The 19670-nt window shown below is 46.3% G+C and overlaps 1 protein-coding gene across 2 annotated transcripts in view; it reads left to right on the plus strand.

Annotated features, from left to right (window-relative positions):
- Nucleotides 1-12961: 12961 nt before the first annotated feature.
- Nucleotides 12962-19670, plus strand: part of LOC149324837 (uncharacterized) — a 31211-nt gene continuing 24502 nt past the window's right edge. For both annotated transcript variants that reach the window (XM_089565226.1, XM_089565227.1), the window contains exons 1-2: nt 12962-16516; nt 19524-19556. In XM_089565226.1, coding sequence (XP_089421352.1) covers nt 13625-15682 — 2058 coding nt within the window. In that variant the 5' untranslated portion in view covers nt 12962-13624 and the 3' untranslated portion in view covers nt 15683-16516; nt 19524-19556. The remainder of the gene's footprint in view (nt 16517-19523; nt 19557-19670) is intronic.

Here is a 19670-nt window from a genome sequence, read left to right on the forward strand (position 1 = left end):
CATCGAAACGCGGCCGCCGCTGTCGGGTTCGAACCCCGGTACTCCGACTCAATAGACGAGCGCCTTAACCACTGAGCCACCGCGGCGGGTCCACCTCTCGGCGCCTAGATGCTAATCGGAATTGTTAAGCGGCAGATTGATTCTAATAGCTACTGGCAGAGTAGCATTTGGAGAATGAGCTTATTCTTTTTTTGTAGTCCATGGCGACAGAAGTGCAGAGATTCCTTGCGAACAAATTTGGCACCAATGTGCTGGGCAGCAAAGGTGTATTCTTCAGCAATAATTGTGTTTCGACCTTCGAAAAAGAAGGGATACTTTCTTGCTGAGTGGTGGGTCAAGAAAAGTTTGGTCAATTACTGCAGCTCTTTGCTGCCAGGGATACGTGCGCATCTCGTGGTAACTTTTACCCGCCTCCTTTCAGACGTCAACATTGAGACGTATTCCTAAATAATCTGTGCGTGTGTGGTGGTACGCTGACCTTAGTTTATTTCGTTACTACAAATAAGTGACATCGCGAAATTGCAGGCAGCATGAACAGTTTGATGGCAGGAGGCTCAGATCAAGGAAAACAGTAGTTAGGTGTCCCCGGAATAAGACATTGCATTTTACGGTTCCTCTAGATTTAACGGCTCAGTGGTGAATTACACAACATCAAAATGGGTTACTTTGAAGCATTCTAAAGGGTAGGGCGATAAATTAAGAAGAAACTCAACTCGACGACCTAAATATGTCGGCATGCAGTCATGTGGACGGGATGCGTATGAGAGCGATGTCTATAAATAGATTTTGGGCTGATAAGTATCTTTTATGCTGTTGTGAGGGTTCGTTGGATGTAAAACAGCGAGATTTGTGCTGCGGAGCAATTTTCCGGGGGTTTGGACCAATCGCCCTTTGGAAGTTGTACTCCTGTTTTAAGTTGATAGTTTTGAAGCGGTAGTGCTGTCACACAAGCGCGAAGTTATTGCAAAGTATAATTACTTTCCTGGAAGCTAGAGAGTTATAGTGTGTCTGCATTATTTTCTCCCTCACCATTTTCTCCTTTGTCTGCCTGGCTAAGCATGGCTGTTAGCAAGAGACCAGAATAAACCACATATGACCGCGAGAGCACTTAAAACTTGGAGTGGAGCGAACAAATTAGCTTCGCTGGCACCTTCATTAGTACACTACGCCATGACCGCCTTTTCTTAATGCCAATAAGTTCAAAGTCATAAACAACAAACGTCACCCAACCGGCGTCTCACGTAGAAAGGCTAAAATTATTTAAGTGTCTTTAAGGTTTTAATATACAGGAGCCAGTCAGGTACCGATTGTCGCAGCCGAACATCCCGCATGTTGATGGGCAGTCTCTCACGCAGTGCTTTGGATGGCAGCATCTTCATCAACTTGCTTCGGTGCGCAGAGGATTCCAACACTGTAACCGAATGGAAAACCGAAGTACCAACACACATAATTCGTGTTTGGCATAATTACGCTCAATGGTCAGTCGCTTTGTTGCTACTGCTAGATAATTCAAGGCAGTTTGTCTTACTAGTGCTCATGCCTTCCAAATATTAGCGATGTGGGTAGGAGCAAGTAGGAAGCAACTAAGAGAACAGCCGCAAAGGATGGTGATGTAAGAAATTGTTGCGGTGAAGGAAATCAACGCGCGATTGAGCTGTGCATCGGAGACCGGTGCCACGAATTTATTATGTATAAGTTTAACCACGCTGCTAACCCTGCCGTGAGGGTCGTTAGAGAGAGTGAAACTAGTACCTATGCGTTTCATTTACACTACAAAGTTGAATCGCGACAGGAAATTTGAAATTTGTACGCGGTTTATATATAAAAATATATTGACACCTAACAAAATATTTTGCACGTCCGTACTCTTCACATCATTTGGAAGTACATTCTATATTGCAATAACTTCGGCAAAAAAGGAATATCAGTCCACATCAGCATGTGTATTTATAGGTTTGGTTTGGTTTATTGGGGTTTAACGTCCCAAAGCGACTGAGTCTAGAGAGGCGCCGTAGTGAAGGGCTTCGGAAATTTCAACCACCTGGGGTTCTTTAAAGTGCACTGACATCGCACAGCACACGGGCCTCTAGGATTTCACCTTCATCGAAATTCAGCCGCCGCGGCCGGGATCGAACCCGCGTCTAAAGGTTGTATTTTTGTATTGTGTTTTTTTGCGAACCGTGGTTTGTAATCGGTTTTCAATAATGTTGTTTAATACAGGCAGAATAAAACCGTAGATAAAATGAAAACAAAAGTTCCAGTATTGGTAAATAATTGTGTGTCAAGTGGTCCGTGAGTCCAGCTGTCATCGTTGCTAATGCCAAGTTTCTGAACGATCAAAAGTTAATCATCGCTGTTTATGCGTTCGGTAACTTGAAATGTAGGGGTATTTATTTCAAGTAGTTACTTTAGTTGTTTTTAGTGCGATAGCTCGACACATATCTTAACCTCCCTCCAGCGAGTTTCAGCGTACGACCTCTGCCTCCGTCCGCAATTTCACCTCTCAAGAGCAACGTCTTTCTAGTTACGTACGCTGCGTGTGTCACCTGCTGTGGAGGGGAGGAGTGAAGCGGGTAGTCACGCCCACCGCGCACGCTCGCAGAGAAGAGAAGGTGGGTAGCGGCATACCAGCAGAGGCGCCCACTGCCGTGGAAAGGAGGAGGATGATGGTAGTTCCCGCGCTGCGCAAGCGCGCGCCGCCCCTGCGAGCTCCAGCAGATGTGTGCACTATCGCTGTCACCACGTTGCGGAGAGGGGGAAAGGTGACATCTAAGGTGTTCTACGTACTCCCTCCGTGACGTCACACACCTTGATCGAGTGGAGCGGGAAAAATTTGGTTTGGTTTATGGGGGTTTAAATTCCCAAAGCGACTCAGGCTATGAGAGACGCCGTAGTGAAGGACTCTAGAAATTTCGACCACCTGGGGTTCTTTAACGTGCACTGACATCGCATAGCGCACGGGCTCCTAGAATATCGCCTCCAGCGAAATTAGACTGCCGCGGCCAGGATCGAACCGCGTCTTTTGGGTCAGCAGCCAAGCGCCATATCCACTGCGCCACCGCAGCGGGCTAATGAAGCGGGAAAGCATCTGCCGGCATCATCGCATGGGCAAGGCACGAAAGTGGGTTCTGCATAGAACGCAGGTTCACTCTTATGCGATCAATGGAACGCTGGTTGTGTTCGATGCAACGCCCGGCCCGCCCACAGTCAAAACTCCCTACCGCGCTGCGCAACTTGGACCTGTGGCAGAGAAAGTTGCTCACTTAGAGAGCTGACCAGGTCGCCGAGATCCAGGAGATCAAGGTCACTAAGCGGCAGTAGCCTATCTGCGCCAGAATGGAGCCTTCCTGTTCAAAGACTATAAATAAAGTTTATTCTCTCTCTCTCTCTCTCTCTACCTGCCGGGCAAGGTAACGATAAACATTAAACTAGCGTTGTGTCTTATATCACAGGAGCTATCGCGGGACATTCTGTTGAACAGCGTTGAACCCCTCCAAATTTTAAACTTTAGTTTAGGGACGTTTAGCGTCCCAAAGTGACTTAGGCTATGACAGACGCCGTAGTGAAGAGCTCCGGAAATCTAGACCACCTGCGGTTCTTTAACCTGCAATGACATCGCAAAGCACCCGGGCCTTTAGAATTTCGCCTCCATCGAAATTCGGCCGCCGTGGCAGGGATTGAACCCGGGTATTTCGGGTCAGCAGCCAAACGCTATAACCACTAAGGTACCGCGGCGGCTAATGTGTTTTTAAAGCGACCAGTTCAGTTGAACATAACATTTCAAAAAGATTGCACAGAATGAGTTTTTAAAGGCGGGAACTTCCTTCTTAATGTTTTTTTAGTAACCTTTTTTTTGCCGATTACTGTTTTCGATAGCATTTCGGAATTCGAGACTAAAAAGTGATGTGAATAATAATGTGGTCACTGATGCGGGCTAGGTGCACAAGCGATAAAAATTAGCGGTATGAGATGTTAGTACGAGTTAAAAAATATATTATAATATCCTGTTTCTAATGTAAGGATGGAAACAAGTTCGAAGTCGAAGGTAATGCGGTTGTTCACACAAAATACTTTATGTAGTGAGAGCCAGCCTGCACCAATTATTGGCGGAAAATTGCAATAGCCAAAGTGAAGGATGGGTATGCTGCGTTTCCCGAAGATGTTGTGTGCATCTCTTCATGGCAATGAACAACAAAATGAGAGTCAAAAAGGGACATTCTGTAGATTAGAAATTTTGTTCTTTGCGGCCATATGCTACAATATTTCCACTGCCACGATGTCTGCTCGCGTAATGTTTTAAATCCTAAACCACCATACCGCCTATCCGTGCCTCTGCAGGCCTGGTTCTTGCTCTGTAACAAAGCGAAGCGTTGGGAAGCTTTCGATTTCAAAAAGGATTGTTATAATTATTAACGACGAGGAGATGACAAGCTCGAAGGAAAGTCCTCTTTTGGTATACAGTGTCATGTACCCCCTTTTTCTTGAAAAAAAAATAACACTGAAATCACGGAGGTAAAATCACGTTGATGTTCAGACTAGTGTGATTATTTCGTAATGCTAGCATGTGGTTCGCTGATGTTCCTTTTTGCTGAAACACGAAAAAACAAGTTGCACAGCTCTCAACAAGTGCAGCTGTGCACTCGCGACGACTACCCTTTTGACTGCACCGAGTTCTGAAACAGACTAAATGGTTTGGTACTTTAGCGTATGGAGTGCTAATTGAACGCCTTGGACACTTCATACGACATCAGCTAATATTCCTTTTGCAAATAATTTTCTTACTGCATCATTCAGTCTTTGGGGTTTCTGAGCACAGAAATATTCGGAAATATACAGGCTACGCTTCATAAATACTTATGGAGATTAATCTAACTTACAACGTACCCTGGTTCCATCAATTAATAAAAGCTGTGTCGTAACTTCACCATTCCGTCATGCTTTCACTTTTTCCTTTGGCTCGTGCACCCTTCCTTGCGTCTACACACGCGCACATGAAACCTCTTCACATCATCCGTTTCAAGATGTGACATCGCTTTAACGCCAAGATCAGTGGAAGGTTAATTGGCACTCAGGGCGCTAGGACATGCACTCTGCGAATCATACACCTCCAAGCGCAGCCTGCGCAATAGAATCCTGGCGCTAACTCCATCACCTATGGTTGGATGGAAAAACTTTATTTTCGTCAGAGAGCATGTGTGGACGATTCCGTGTTAGATGGCCATCAACCCATGGCTGACGGCGACCTGGGTGGCCCACTCCACGGCCCTGGTCTGGACGACCGGGTCTGAGCTGGCCAGCACGGCCTCCCACTGCTCGAGGGAAGTATCACGCATAATGTGCGCCGGTGGCGGTGCTATGCTACAGCTTCATAATATGTGGTCATATGTTGCCAATTCGTGACACCATTTGCACTCCGGCTGAATGTCCGGGTAGATTTTGCTCAACACGTATAGGTTGAAGAAACATCTAGTCGGCAATCGTCGCCAGACGCATTCCTGCGCCTTCACCAATTGCTTGTCCGGGGTGGGTAAATCCTCCGCTCAAGTCTGAAATGATTAGTAATGTCATGAAAGGACACCAGCCCATCTCTCGTGGACCTTCCCGGGATGTCCGGCTCACCTACTCGGCTGACGAAACCTCGAGCATTCATGTGAGCCGTCTCGTTCCCAGGGTTCCCAGAATGGGCAGGTACCCAGACAATTTCCGCCTGCGTAATCCCTCGCTCCGTGGCCCGATTCAGCAATCGCGCCGCTGTGACACATATTCTGCCCCTCGCCAAATTTCGGATGGCTGTTTTTGAATCGCTGAAGATTAGGTCAGCATTACTAGTAGTTATAGCTAGTGCTATCGCCGCTTCCTCTGCAGTTTCTGGGGAGCGGGTTTTGACTGACTCCATCACCTAGTTCTTTGTGCTATCCTCCTCTCCACGACCTAGTTTTGGCTCCACCCACACTCGGTCTGCAACTCCATTATCAACGTCCGCGGCGTCGCCCCATGTCCATATCGCTAAGTGTGCTGCACCAGTGCCTGTGGTTGCAACGTGTTCAACTCGGTAGATGAGGCCGTGCTTGAAAAACTAGCGAGTAGCCTTCCAGATTAACTTCAGCTCTTTAGAGAACTAAATGCCCTCCCGCGACTGCGATTTGTAAAAGATGCGGTCTGCCTTTCCGTGACGTATTTAGCAACAACTGTCCGCGCCTAACAAATTGTCAATGTCTATAACCTTCAGAATGCGTTAATTTAAATGTCCATAAGTTGATTTTAACCGCATAGGCTGCTCTGCAAATATTGACGCGGACGTCGCTTGCAGCTTGTTACAAGGCGTTCTTTTGATTCCACCGCTCTAAAGTTACAAGTATTAAAATTATTCGCTGATGCACCCATTATATAGCACACTAGTTATGAGCGCTGTAGATTCCGTTCGTTGCTCAAGTACATTGGCTCTCTTTAGTTTTAAAACCAAGAAGATATTTTAATCAAGAATAAGCGTGAAGAAGCCCTGCGGGCGTAGAGAAGCACCAAAGATTTATAGATCAGCCTAGGAGAACGCTGGGCGTGTTGGATTTTATCTGTCCATTTCGTGCCTTCGTGAAGTTCCCGCTTTGCATTTTGTTCTTCAAAAACTGAGGGCGTGCCTAACGCCACTACGGTACTATTCGATTCTTGTTATGAATGCCATTGCAGTCGATCACTAGCGCTTGTCTTTATAGCCTGCGGGAGTTTCAGAGAATTTAAATGCGGAATAAATACTTGCTCTATTGCCATGTGGTTGCAAAAGCTCGCACGCTTTGGTTTCATCGGAAGTTTTTTTTGTTTTTAAACCCATAATTGATGGTTGCGAGGTTCTACGTGCACAGGCCGTTAATGCTAAAGAAGCTAAAGAGGATTTAAGACGTCCCTCTATTATCTATACTAATCGAAATGTGAAAGCGGAGCCTCAACGTTCATGAGTGATTCGTATATCACAAAAGCAGCAGAAACCGTACTTCTGAGAAAAAATGTCAGAAACAAGAACATGATTCAAAGATGATTTTGAAACAGGAATACATGCTCATGTTCACTAAGAAAATACGCTAATATCACTCCTAGGCACAGGCGCCGAGCATAAAGAAATGCTACTAAACCGGAAACGGAAAAATTTTTGTTTTTAGGTTAGCAACCCTTTCAATTTATACCTATAAAATTACTCTTTAAACCAAAAACAGTCTAGCCCTTCATAAAGCGTGGAAGTTTTTCTGTATCTTTTAAAAGTACCAGTATAGTTTCAGAATCAGAATCTTCTTAGGCGCATTTTGAAAATGTCACCTGCTGAAATACAACTCCGGGTAGATTCCAGATGGTTTTTGAACTTACCGAACTAGAGACATATCTTCTTGTTTATGTCAAATCAACCTTTACTAAATCAAATTCAGAAGTCGCCTCAGAATTTCACCCCCCGCTGTTAGCTACGCGATAGGCCGAACACGTGTTCGCAAGCTTTCTTGCGAAGAATACAGAACACCCTCCAAACCCGTCGTCTTCCGTTGTTCACGTGAAGCCCATTGTGTGTCGGTATAACATAGAATACTGCATCTCTTTTAAAAGAAACGATGGCCATAACCGGGTGCTCGGAATGAAATATGTCAATAACGTTTACCCATTGTGATCATTTCTGCGGTTCTCTTGCGACTGCCAATTGCCAACTGCAAAAGAAAGCTTACTAAACTGTCCTTCGTTCACTATCGCACGCACTTCGGTTACTTTCAGGCTTAAAGCCTAGTTATAACGCCCACAATAAATCGATATGTCTTTGCAGCTTTTATAGCCAATTTTCTTAATCGGCCCTTTTAGTCATGTCTTTGATAATTAGAAGCCCCGGGTTAGTGTCCGATATTGCAAGGAGAAAGCCTATACGTCCTAAAAGTAAAATATATCCTAAAGAAAGGATGATCTAGTAAAAACGACAGAATGCGACATTATTTTTCTCGTACGACTGCGAAAAATGGTCTTTCTTTTTTGCGTCTAATCTCGAGCACAGCATTTGGAGACAGATAACGGAGAGCCGGCTGCTACCTTTCATGCTGTGAGGTCATATACTTTAAAATGAGTTATTGTGTGTTTAAAATGTGTTAGTCAGTTAGTGGATACATTCTCGACTTGCACTTAGACACACGCCGGATTCTCGAAGTAAACTCCAGGAAGATCTGGTGGTGCGGCCCAAAGAACCAGTCTTCTACGTCCCTTGGTCGAACTAGGGGCTGTCGGCTTTGGAGCAGGTGTTTGGAGCAAGTGCTACATATAGGTGTAGCAGCTTCGTTGCGCCCCTTCAATTCATCGCGGGTCAATTTCTTCTTCGCCTTGTCAGCAAGTTGAATAATCACAAAGCTCGCCACAGGAGAAGTGGCCGGCAGTCGCTGAAAACTTCACATAGGCGGGAGGCTTGAAGCCTGATCATTCCCTGGAACGTGACAGACAAATCCCCCGTCTGCAGCTCCACAGCTGGCCCAAAATAGATAATTATCATAAAGATGACAACAAGACAAAGAGCATAAGCAATTGCACTCTCAGAGCGGAACGAGCTCCACGACTCCTGCACTACATTAAGGCATCGGCTGTTGCAGATACTTTTCTACAAAATGAGGCACTAAATTATAGAACGGAGTTTCACGATAATCAAATGCCGTCGTTACTTCGCACGCAAGCCTTTTCTGTTCATCACTGTTTGATGCCACAGAGGCACGGTCGGGTGTAGTAGAGCCATAGAGTACAGGAAGATGTCAGCGAACGTCCAGTCAATGCATCCCGACTCTTGCAGCAGCGAGAGAAATTGCTCCTCAACGCCTGGGGTAGCTGAGTGGTTACAGTGCTCAGCTGCTAACCCAAACGACACGGCTTCAATCCTGGCCACGACGGTTGCATTTCGATGGAAGACAAATGCGAGAGGTCCGTGTATTGCGCGATGCTAGTGCACGTTAAGGAAACCCAGGTGGTCGAAATTTTCCGGAGCCCCCCACTACGGCTTCCCTCATAGCCGGAGTCGGCTTTAGAAGGTTAGATCCCCATAAAGCATCCTCCTTGGTGCAGCTCGATTTCTGACCTTAGATTCTTCAATCTTAAATTACAAGCCGGCAATGTTGAAAAGAAAAATCTTGCGTAGTATGGACAAGTTAGCGTATTATCACTACATTGAAGTAGTGTTCAATACAACGGGTTGAAGCCGCTTTAGATAACAAACGTGTAGATTAACTTCGCACTGAATAAAAACTGTGTTTGGCTGGTGCCCTAAGAGAACTGCACTAGGCGCAGGAAGCGACGGCAACGTGGGGACGGAGGTCGTCGGAGAAGCATACCTGCTTTCCACCCCGCTCAGTACAGCTGGCAAACACCTTTCAAGATAAGGGTAGACTAGCGTATACGGTAAACTCGGTCAAGATATAAGCAGGAGCATTTAACTGCGATAAGAAGAAATAAATCTGGTCTGATCACGCGGCAACGAAAAAGTGGTCAATCTGCATGCCTGAGGTTCTGAGAATACGGAAACAGGGGTCACACAGTTTCGCGCAAATACAATTTTATTTTAAAAGGCGAGTTGATCAGTTTCTCATCAGGCATCGAAGATAGTACAAGCCAATTTTTAAACCAACACCATAGTCAGCCTGACTACGCCCACTGTACGGCAAAGGCCTCTCCGATATCTCTGTAATTTACTGTGTCCTATGACAGTGATGTCCACCCTATACGCGCAAACTTAATATCATCCGCCCACCTATCTTTCTGCCAACCCCCCGGTACGCATGCTTTTTCTTGGAACACAGTCCGTTAACCTTAATGACCATCGGTTGGTTGCCTCACCTTCTCATTCCATGCCCCGCCCAAGCCCGTTACTGATGATATCGACCAGGATGTAATAAATCAGCTCTCTTTCGCTGACCGACTCTGCCCTTTTCCTGTCTCTTAGTGTTACACCTATTATTTTCCTTTCCATAGCTCACTGCATTGTCCTTAACGTAAGTTGAACTCGTTTCGTTAGCCTATTGTTTCTGTCCCATAGGTGAGTATCTGTCCGATACAGCTTTTCTATACTGGTTTTCATGGAGTATATTGGCAAACTTCCATTCACGATCTAAGTGAAACTGCCAAATGCACTCCATCTCATTCTTATTGATCTAGTTTATTCACTTCTCTGGTCCAGGTCCGGGTTTGCTACCTACCCTAAGCAGATATATTTCTTTACGACTTAAAGGGCCACTGACCACCCTCGGGTCGCAAACACTCTCTACCGCTCTTGGAGCAAAACTCCTCTTCTTCCTTTCCCTCCTCGAGATTTTTCTCTCCCGCTCCTCGTCGAGTAGGCTCGGCAAGGCAAAATCACCCCTTCGTTCTCCGATGTTAGCCGGAGGCGTGGTGTCTGTGGAGTGCGTCACACGTCTACGTCATGGCCCCGCCTTCAATAGAATTCTTTTCTTGGTTTTTGCATTTTCTCCGCACACTGAACGATCGAGAGGCGCGATTGGCTCGACCACCTAGACTTGTTAGCGAGCGCATCCTTTCATACATCTGTTTGTCATTCCCAGATAGCGAGCCACCTTTTAATTTTTTTTAGGCCTCCCCACCGTTTCACGAGCGGAGGGGCGGAAGTCGGTTGTGTTCGAAACACACGGCAAAGCGCGGGCCCGGCAACCGCCCGTTTGCTTTTCTCCGTGTGCCTTTGTGTTCTGTGTGTTTGTGTCTTTTCTCAGCTTCAAAGCCCATGCCATTCATTTGAGTCAAGGTGTACGCAAGATGCACGAATGATAAGCGGTGTTTGTGCGGAGCGGTCAAGTGGGCGAGCGAGGGAAAGGCTCTGCTGCACTAGCAATTAAAACCTTGTTTTGGGTGGCTTGCATACAAGGAAAAAAAACTGAGAAGGGAGCGCGCACGCAGAGCGTCTCGTGACGTAATCACGGCGGGGGAGCGAACCAACTCACTCAGTTTTACTATTTTTTACTTTTTATGGCTAGGGTTCAAGGCTGTCGCCGTACGCTCCCTCCGCAGTTTTTTTTTTTGTTGTTGTTCCTTCATGCGGGTTTGTAGGCATGGGCCAAAACAGAAGGCGCTGCGGAAAGCGTTGTGCAGACGACGCGACGCTAAGGCTACGCCCAACCTGCTCCCGTCAGTCAGAACGATGCACCAATAGAGTGCCTTTAGCGAAAGTAACCCCATGACGTCAACGGGGTCCAGAGTAGTGGGGCGGGGCCGTTTTTTTGAAGGAAAGAACGAGCGGGCTTTGATTTGAATTTTCGCAGCTTTTCGGGGCGCGCGTGGCTCTAGTATTTTGCAGAGGTTACATTCGATGCCTCATCTATGCAGTGGGCTTGTTTTTCAAAAATGTCCGGACCCTGGTCAGTGGCCCTTTAAAGCTCCTCGCTCCAAATTACAAACTTTTGTTCTCTTATGGAGATTGTTGAAAAGTACTTCGGTTTTCTGCGTGTTATTTTTGCGCACAGCATTCTTTTAAACCGCAAACTTGAAACGATCTGAAATTCAACGATATACTGGGTGCGAAAAATGTGCAAAACATCGCTGCGGAGCAAATGAAGGCCTGAAAACGTTTGGGTCGTGTACGCAAGCATAGAAATTATTTTTGCTCTAGAGGTATAGAAATTTAATATCTCACTCGCACGTAGCTCAAATTTCGTTGCAACTGAAAAAGTTGACCAATTTGTTTTTTTTTTATATTCTGAATGTTTGAGATCACAATGACTACTGCGTTGACGCCCATGCATTTTGATTACAGCAGTAACCATACTGAACTGTGCGAAATCGCCGCAGACCATACGTGCTCATGCATTCGCTTCTTGATCGTTGAACCATGAGATCGAAAGCTCTACAAGCTGCTTGCATGCAGAATTTTCTTTTGTGCTAATTGCGCTTGTGAAAGAAGATTTGCAATTAAATGAACCAAATATTTACTGCGTAATAAGTACAAAAGACATATTTGCGCCTAACTATAGCCTTAAATTTGGAACGCTGATCTGTTTGCACATTGGGTCGACTTAATAAACATATAAACATTTTTTTGGCATCTCTGATCTTTACTACTTTTATTTTTGAGTATCACAATGGCTGTTTTGCTATTTTGTAATAGCCATCGTTCCGTAATGCATTAGCCAGAGAGTATTACCCTAACGTTAAATTGGTTTTCAATAAGGGAAACCTGCAAATCGCCCTGGTTGGTTCATATTTAACTTCATTAGTGCCCTAATGATGGGAACGAACCATATTGGATCCAAAATACCACACACACAAAAAGGGCACCCTGTCTATGTACATGGTTTTGCGTCCAGTATTGATCATTTGCATTAGTAGGGCACTAATGAAGTTAAATATTAAGGTTATCAATTCATTCTCATGTTACACCTACTGCATACAAAATATACTCGCTCCACATTCACAACTGGAAATTTCCTTTAGGCATTTCAAAAATAGTGAACTACCAGGAGCCTATTTGTTGTCCGAGACCAAGAGCCACTGAAATCAAGAGAAGCTTGCAGGAATGTTTTGATTATAGGTAAACTCTTACGTGGTTATTTAGGATGCTACAAAGAATTTAGAAATCACTACCACATACCTTCTGCTATATTCGAACACACGCGCTCCGCAAGTGGCGTACGGACTGGTATGTAGTCTGCAATTAGCCTCCTAGGATTCCACAATCTTGGCTTTAAACCTTACCACCCTGTCTGTCGTTTTCATAAGAGCTCTCTACTGTTATCTCCTATCATAAATTATTCAACAACGAAATGAGATCAACACTGCACAAATTTGTCCTTGTGCTTATCGTTGTTTCTACACCGTTGGCTTCTTTTCTGTGTATGTTCTTTAGAGCACTTTCTTTTGCTGTTGTAAGGAGATAGCGCCACCCAGCGGCGTTCGTGAAAAAAAGAAGAAAAAGCACGAGGAGCGCGTGATGAGGGGTACGCCGGGACAAGTCGAACAGGATTACGTGGCAGAGAAGAGAAGAGCGCGGTGGGCGACGGACGTGGACGAGTTCTGCTGGCTCCCCGAGTTCCGGGCTTGGGCCTTAGCCGCAGACGTCCGGGCCACCAGACCTGGACATCCATCGTCGAGAGCCTCAACCACCAGGCCCAGGCGCCACTCTTCTCCGTCCATCCGTCAGCTGCTCTACATAGGCCGCTTCGGGCGCCTACGTGACCTTTTTCCGGGATACCAGACCTGGGAACCGTGCCGGGAGCCCACGAACGCTGACGCTGCGGTAGCGTCGCATCAACTTTGGAACGCCAAGAGACTCCTTGACTACCCGACACGCAGCCAGTCCTCGCCGCTCGTTGCTCAAATAAGACAAGTAGTGTGAACTTTCCTCTTTGACTCTTTTTCCTGCATTTATCATAAGCACTTTGTTCTGTTCCCCCGTGTGTTTTTCCCGTGTATTGTTGCGTTGTTCTCTTGTTCCTTTCCTTTCTTCTCGCTCGTATTGTAATTGGTTTCCTTTCCGTTAAAAGCCGCCTCGTTTATTGTTTATACTTTTGTGTTTATTTAAAAATAAGACCTGCAATCTCACAGAGTCCTCACAAATTTGGCGTCCACTACGACAGGACGAGGTCGGTTTTTATTTATTTGCCTGTTGTGTTAATTTAGGAACAATATGAGCGCTTCAGATTTGGTTGCCTTAGGCGAGCGCATGGGCTTGTGCGGCGCGGAGTTACGAGCGTGGGTGGAGGACGAGCTTCGTAAGGCACGGGAAGAGAGAGCCGCTGAGCGTGAAGCTGCGAAGCAGAAATTGGAGTTAGAGCGAGAAGTTACGAAGCAGAAATTGGAATTAGAGGCACGGAATGTAGAGGCTGAGCGAGAGGCTGCGAAGGAACGCTTGGAGTTAGAGGCGCGGAACTTGCAGCTACAAATAAGGCTCATGGAGGGTGGCGCAAATCCTCCGAGTGACCGTGGAGAGCGTAGCGTCTCATCGACCAGCTCCATTAACCCGCACAGCCTCATACCACAGTTCAATGAAGCGCGGGATGACCTCGATGCCTACTTAAAGAGGTTTGAGCATGTGGCCACGGGGCAGGGTTGGCCAAAAGAAAAGTGGGCAACGGCGTTGAGCTTGTGCCTTGGCGGCGAAGCACTTAGGGTCTTCGGTCGGCTCTCGCCTGAGGATTCCGTGGATTATGACAAAGCGAAGCTTGCCTTGCTTCAGAGGTTTAGGTTCACCGCGGAAGGTTACCGAGAGAAGTTTCGCCAGAGCAAGCCCCAGGATGGAGAAACGGCCTCGCAATATGCTGCCAGGTTGTTTAGCTTCTTTGACCGTTGGGTCGAGATGCGAGGTGAAGGCCGCACTTTTGAGGTGGTTCGCGAGATGGTTGTGAGCGAACAATTTCTGAACAACTGTCATTCTCGTTTAGCCCTTTTCTTACGTGAGCGGGAGGGCAAGACAGTTGCCAAGCTGGCGGAGGCTGCCGATCATTTTCTTGAAGCACAGCGGCAAAATAACTTGTTGTTCTTCAAAGAACAGGGGGAGCATACGGTGAATAAAGCCAAGGACGAGGTTTCAGGTCCACAGTCTCGCCTTCGGTGTTTTCTTTGTGACAAGACTGGGCACAAGGCGTCGGATTGTCGGACGAAGCCGAAGCAATCGTATTGCACCTGGTGCCGCGAGGTAGGACATGATGCCCAGTCGTGCAAAGCTAAGAGGCCAGGAGACCGTGAGGAGTCCTCCTGTTGCATGACACCTCGATACTCACATCCCGATAACCCTGCAGAGGTAACGCGCGTAGAGGGCCAGTTGGGGGAGATGGTCTGTCCTTCCAACCCGGTGGAAACGGCTATGCCAGTGGCGCACGGTGAGGTGTTCGGCCAGCATGGTTCGGTATTACGGGATACGGGCAGCACCGGTATTGTTGTACGTGAGTCTCTTGTACCGCCAGCGGCACTAACAGGGAAAAAGGCTACATTATTCTTGGCCAATGGGACCCGTGTAGAAGTTCCGGAAGCGGAGGTGGTGATTTCTTCTCCATACTTCTCGGGTAAGGCCATCGCGCGCTGCTTGTCTACACCCTTATACGACATTATAATAGGCAATGTCCCCGGGGCTAAACCTCCATTCCCGGTTGACCCGCCAGTTCTCACTGATCAGGCAGTTTCCCTTGCCATGACGGGTGCGGTCGATGTTCCTTCCCTTATGGTGACAGCAAAGGTTTCAGAGAGTAGTAAAAGCCCCACTCTGAACACACTCCACTTGTCACGGCCGGAGTTTCGCCTCAAACAGGAAGAAGACCCGACCTTAGAGGTGTGTCGCAGGAAGTTGAGGCAAATATTTCATGGCAAGGGACAGACCGCCCACTCCTTTGATACAGATGACGGTGTTCTTTTCCGGTCGTACCAAGTGTGTCCCGGCCAGGTCGTTGAGCAAGCGGTGGTACCGAAGGGCTTACGCACGCAAGTTCTTAAGTTGGCACATAAGAGTGCATTATCCGGCCATCATGGAATACGGCAAACAATAGCTAGGGTGCTCAGTGAGTTTTACTGGCCCGGTGTACAGGCTGACATTAAGAGTTATGTCAGATCGTGTGATATGTGTCAGCAGACTGTGTCGAAGGCAAGGGAGAACAGAGTGTATAACATCGTAGGACGGGAACATGTAAAATCATGGTGGAAACCGAGGTCGGTTTGGAGAAAACGGTTTCACAAAGGAAAACGGAAGTACTAGCCGAAAAAGTTCTCGCGACGGTGATGTGATTTGATGTGAACAATGGAATACGGAAGAATGTAGCCCATACCTATGGTTGGAATTGTTTTTGTTTGTTCATGCTTGTTTTTGAATGTCGGCTATCTACTTTTTATGCTTTCCGTGTTTCTTCGCCCTCTATGGACGCTTTACGTTGTCTTTCCATGTGCTCTCTGTGCTGTGTGTGCGAAGGTCTGTGAACGCTTCGAACATTGACGCCCGTCGTATTGTGTGTGGTGTGTAGTGTGCGCGCTGTGGTGCGGTGTTCTGTGTTGCGATCGTCGAACGCGTCTGGTGTCGCTCTCCTGAAGTCGAGTTCTTTCCCTTGGAAAAAACTTCCGAAGAGGGGGCCTTCTGTAAGGAGATAGCGCCACCCAGCGGCGTTCGTGAAAAAAAGAAGAAAAAGCACGAGGAGCGCGTGCGGAGGGGAACGCGGGGCAAGTCGAACAGGATTACGTGGCAGAGAAGAGAAGAGCGCGGTGGGCGACGGACGTGGACGAGTTCTGCTGGCTCCCCGAGTTCCGGGCTTGGGCCTTAGCCGCAGACGTCCGGGCCACCAGACCTGGACATCCATCGTCGAGAGCCTCAACCACCAGGCCCAGGCGCCACTCTTCTCCGTCCATCCGTCAGCTGCTCTACATAGGCCGCTTCGGGCGCCTACGTGACCTTTTTCCGGGATACCAGACCTGGGAACCGTGCCGGGAGCCCACGAACGCTGACGCTGCGGTAGCGTCGCATCAACTTTGGAACGCCAAGAGACTCCTTGACTACCCGACACGCAGCCAGTCCTCGCCGCTCGTTGCTCAAATAAGACAAGTAGTGTGAACTTTCCTCTTTGACTCTTTTTCCTGCATTTATCATAAGCACTTTGTTCTGTTCCCCCGTGTGTTTTTCCCGTGTATTGTTGCGTTGTTCTCTTGTTCCTTTCCTTTCTTCTCGCTCGTATTGTAATTGGTTTCCTTTCCGTTAAAAGCCGCCTCGTTTATTGTTTATACTTTTGTGTTTATTTAAAAATAAGACCTGCAATCTCACAGAGTCCTCACAGCTGTGCTTGGTCCTGGCTAGTCTCGTGCAGAAATAGTATCCCGCGCTATATAAGAACAGTTTTGAAACACTCAGTTTGTGTTGAGCAGTCACATGTGAAAGGAAGTATTCCACAACAGAAAAGATTATAGGATGGAAATGTATTATTTGCAGTCCCAAAAAAACCTTTTTTTACATACGTATGTGGTAGACCAAATTTTCGATGCTTCAGCTTTATTTCCCTCTGCGGTGTGGTCCCGAGGTTTAACACGAAAGGAAGGTAGCCCTTGCATCGTATAGGATCCGAATTATCTTCATCTTGCGATAGCCGCACAAGATCCTCCGCGTTGTGTCGTGTCTGCTTGATTGGGGCTATGTGCGAAATGTTCGTCATTTTTTTATAGCGGACCCTTGCCCTGCAGTACTCGGGAAATATATACGCGAACCTCCAAAGGTGTATTAAGAACGCGGCCACCTTCGCTCCCATTTCATTTTACCGGAATCGATGCGGCCGCTACGAAAATTTACTAAGAATTTCCGAGTTTAGTCTAACTCCGTGGCTTGACTGTGGTCAATGCTTTCCGAAGGATCGAAATTATGTGGCAGTTCAACAACCCGGCTTTATTGGAGGCTTATTAGTCGAAAACAAGTACATGTTCCTAGAACAAAGTGCGACGAACCTTGACCTGCCTAATATTTCGAATTCGAAAACATTCCCTGTATTTGACCTCTAAAAACCAACTCCTTGAACATGAATTCTGTTTTGCTGCGACATTTTCATGGTGAGGACAAGAATTCTCTCTGTATTTAAAATTCCTCCTTGTGACAACAGCACATATTTACCCGCATATCTTTCGCAGTCGAGTCTCTAACCTCTTGGGCACTTCAAGAACGTTCATGTTTCAACAATTAAAATGCATAAAATGGTGCCTCAGAAAAAAAGAAAAAAGTGATTTACGTCAAAGAAACCGTAAAAAATTTTCGCGGCCATTACCCAAGCCTCCCAAATGAGGCTGTTTATTTAGATTTTCCTTGGAATAATGGAATATTCTCTGGTATATAAACAACCATGCGAGCGTTAGTAGGCGCCTGGGACTCATTCCAACAAAATGATACGCATTCTGTTTAGCTGCGCTGCTTTTCTTCTCCTTTCGGGCGAGCTGATGCGCTCTGAGGGCACTCAACAAGGTATGCGTTTCTGGAAAGTATTTTCAGTGCTTAGAATATATTGCGACTTTTCGTGTGGTATTTTTATTCTGACTATTGGAACTTCATTTCTGTGACTTTCCTAAATTAGAGTTACTATTGTTTCTCGAATGCAACCTACGTAAAAAAGGAATTGAGAGAATGGAGACATTGAGTACAAAACCTGAAAATTGCTTGCACTTAAAAACTGAACCACGGGGTAGTACTTCACCTGACTGCTGGTGTCAATAGTATTTCGTGACCGATCTAAAAATAATCGAGGGCGGCATCTGCTAAAGGATGGTTTTTGTTGCGATTTTCAGAGCGAAATCATCTTAATACGGGGGCTTTTCATAGCAAGATATTGGGGAGGAAAAAAGCTGGGGGGGGGGGGGGGCATTTTATTTCAACCACTTCTAGTTTTCTTTGAACACTTTGTGCAGCTTCTTGAAAGGCTACACGAAACTTCAGGAGATCACGTTTGTTTGTCTGAAAGCGTTAACCTTTTTCGAGAATGCACCGCTTTTGAAGACGTTACTAGTTATATCTGGTTGAGAATACCAATACTATAATATATAATATTTATTTTTCTTCAAAATATGAAAAAAATAAACATCATAGTTGCTGCGTACTGCCAGCCAGTGAGGGTTTTTAACAAGCGTATGTCTACTTAATGTGTCGTATAATCGAAAACGTTCAATGAGAGTGTCCTGAGCTAGTGAAAGCTGAGGCCATGATCACAGAACTTTAGCTTCGTTCAAAGACACGTGAGTGCAAATGGAGCAGTGGTGCTTTCAGAGACAAAGGTCACAGGGTTTAGGGTCGTGCTGTATTGTGGGCGTCTGCTGGTTTATACCACGAAGGAGGAACGCATCGACATGCGGCTTTCACACAACAAACCGAACTGAACTTTCATTCCTAAAACATTATCACCCTCTCCACTTCTGCAGCAAGCAACCAGGCATTCCTAGCTTAACGTATCTGCTCACCCCTTCTGTGTTTTTTTGGCTGTTCTCAACTGACGCCGTGTGTATCTATATCTAAATGCTCGGGCTAACAAGCATTGTGTAAGCTAAAAATAAGAGCCGGATAATCGTTTCATTTGTATAATGCAAAGAAATCTTGTGACGTCTTTGCCTTTCCTCCAAACATTAAACAGCTGTTATTACCCTCACGAAAGGCCCAGTGCCCAGCCCCCACTCAAAGAATTTTCCAGTGATATTTTGTTGTCGTCAGTGTTAAGAAAAGAGTATTGAGATTTTTGCCATGAAAGAAGGCTAGCTCGTTACGCCGCCGATGTTACCCACCCAGCAAAGCAGGCAAATAAATATCTCAATTTCCCAGCGTTTAAGCATGAAATGCCGATGCGAAACGCCGGTACGAAGTTGCTTCTGAATGCTCAGGTGTAAAGAAACAGTTTTAGTAACGAAGTTCCGCTGTGACCATTGCAGAACAAACGATAAATATCATTGTGTTATTTTCTGCTTGCAATCTTTCGGTGTTGAGCGATATGTAAAAAGTGCTCCACATTTTGTGGTGCGCCGCACCACAGATCATGTCACGCTCAACTGTTATGACGCCGACTGTGAATTTGTCTTTTTTTCTCTCTTGAAAGCTGACGACTACAGTGAAGAAGACTTTCAATGGAGTAAGTAATTGCTCTTTCATGCACTGTTAAACATTTCACTTCAGGAAGTGACGTTGCATTTTCCTAGGCACTTGATTTGGAGTTCGAAAAAGTTTCTCTGAGGCATCATGATAC

This window comes from Amblyomma mixtum, unplaced genomic scaffold (genome assembly GCF_055824585.1).
Source record: "Amblyomma mixtum isolate Tamu unplaced genomic scaffold, ASM5582458v1 scaffold_13, whole genome shotgun sequence".
NCBI lineage: Eukaryota > Metazoa > Arthropoda > Arachnida > Ixodida > Ixodidae > Amblyomma > Amblyomma mixtum.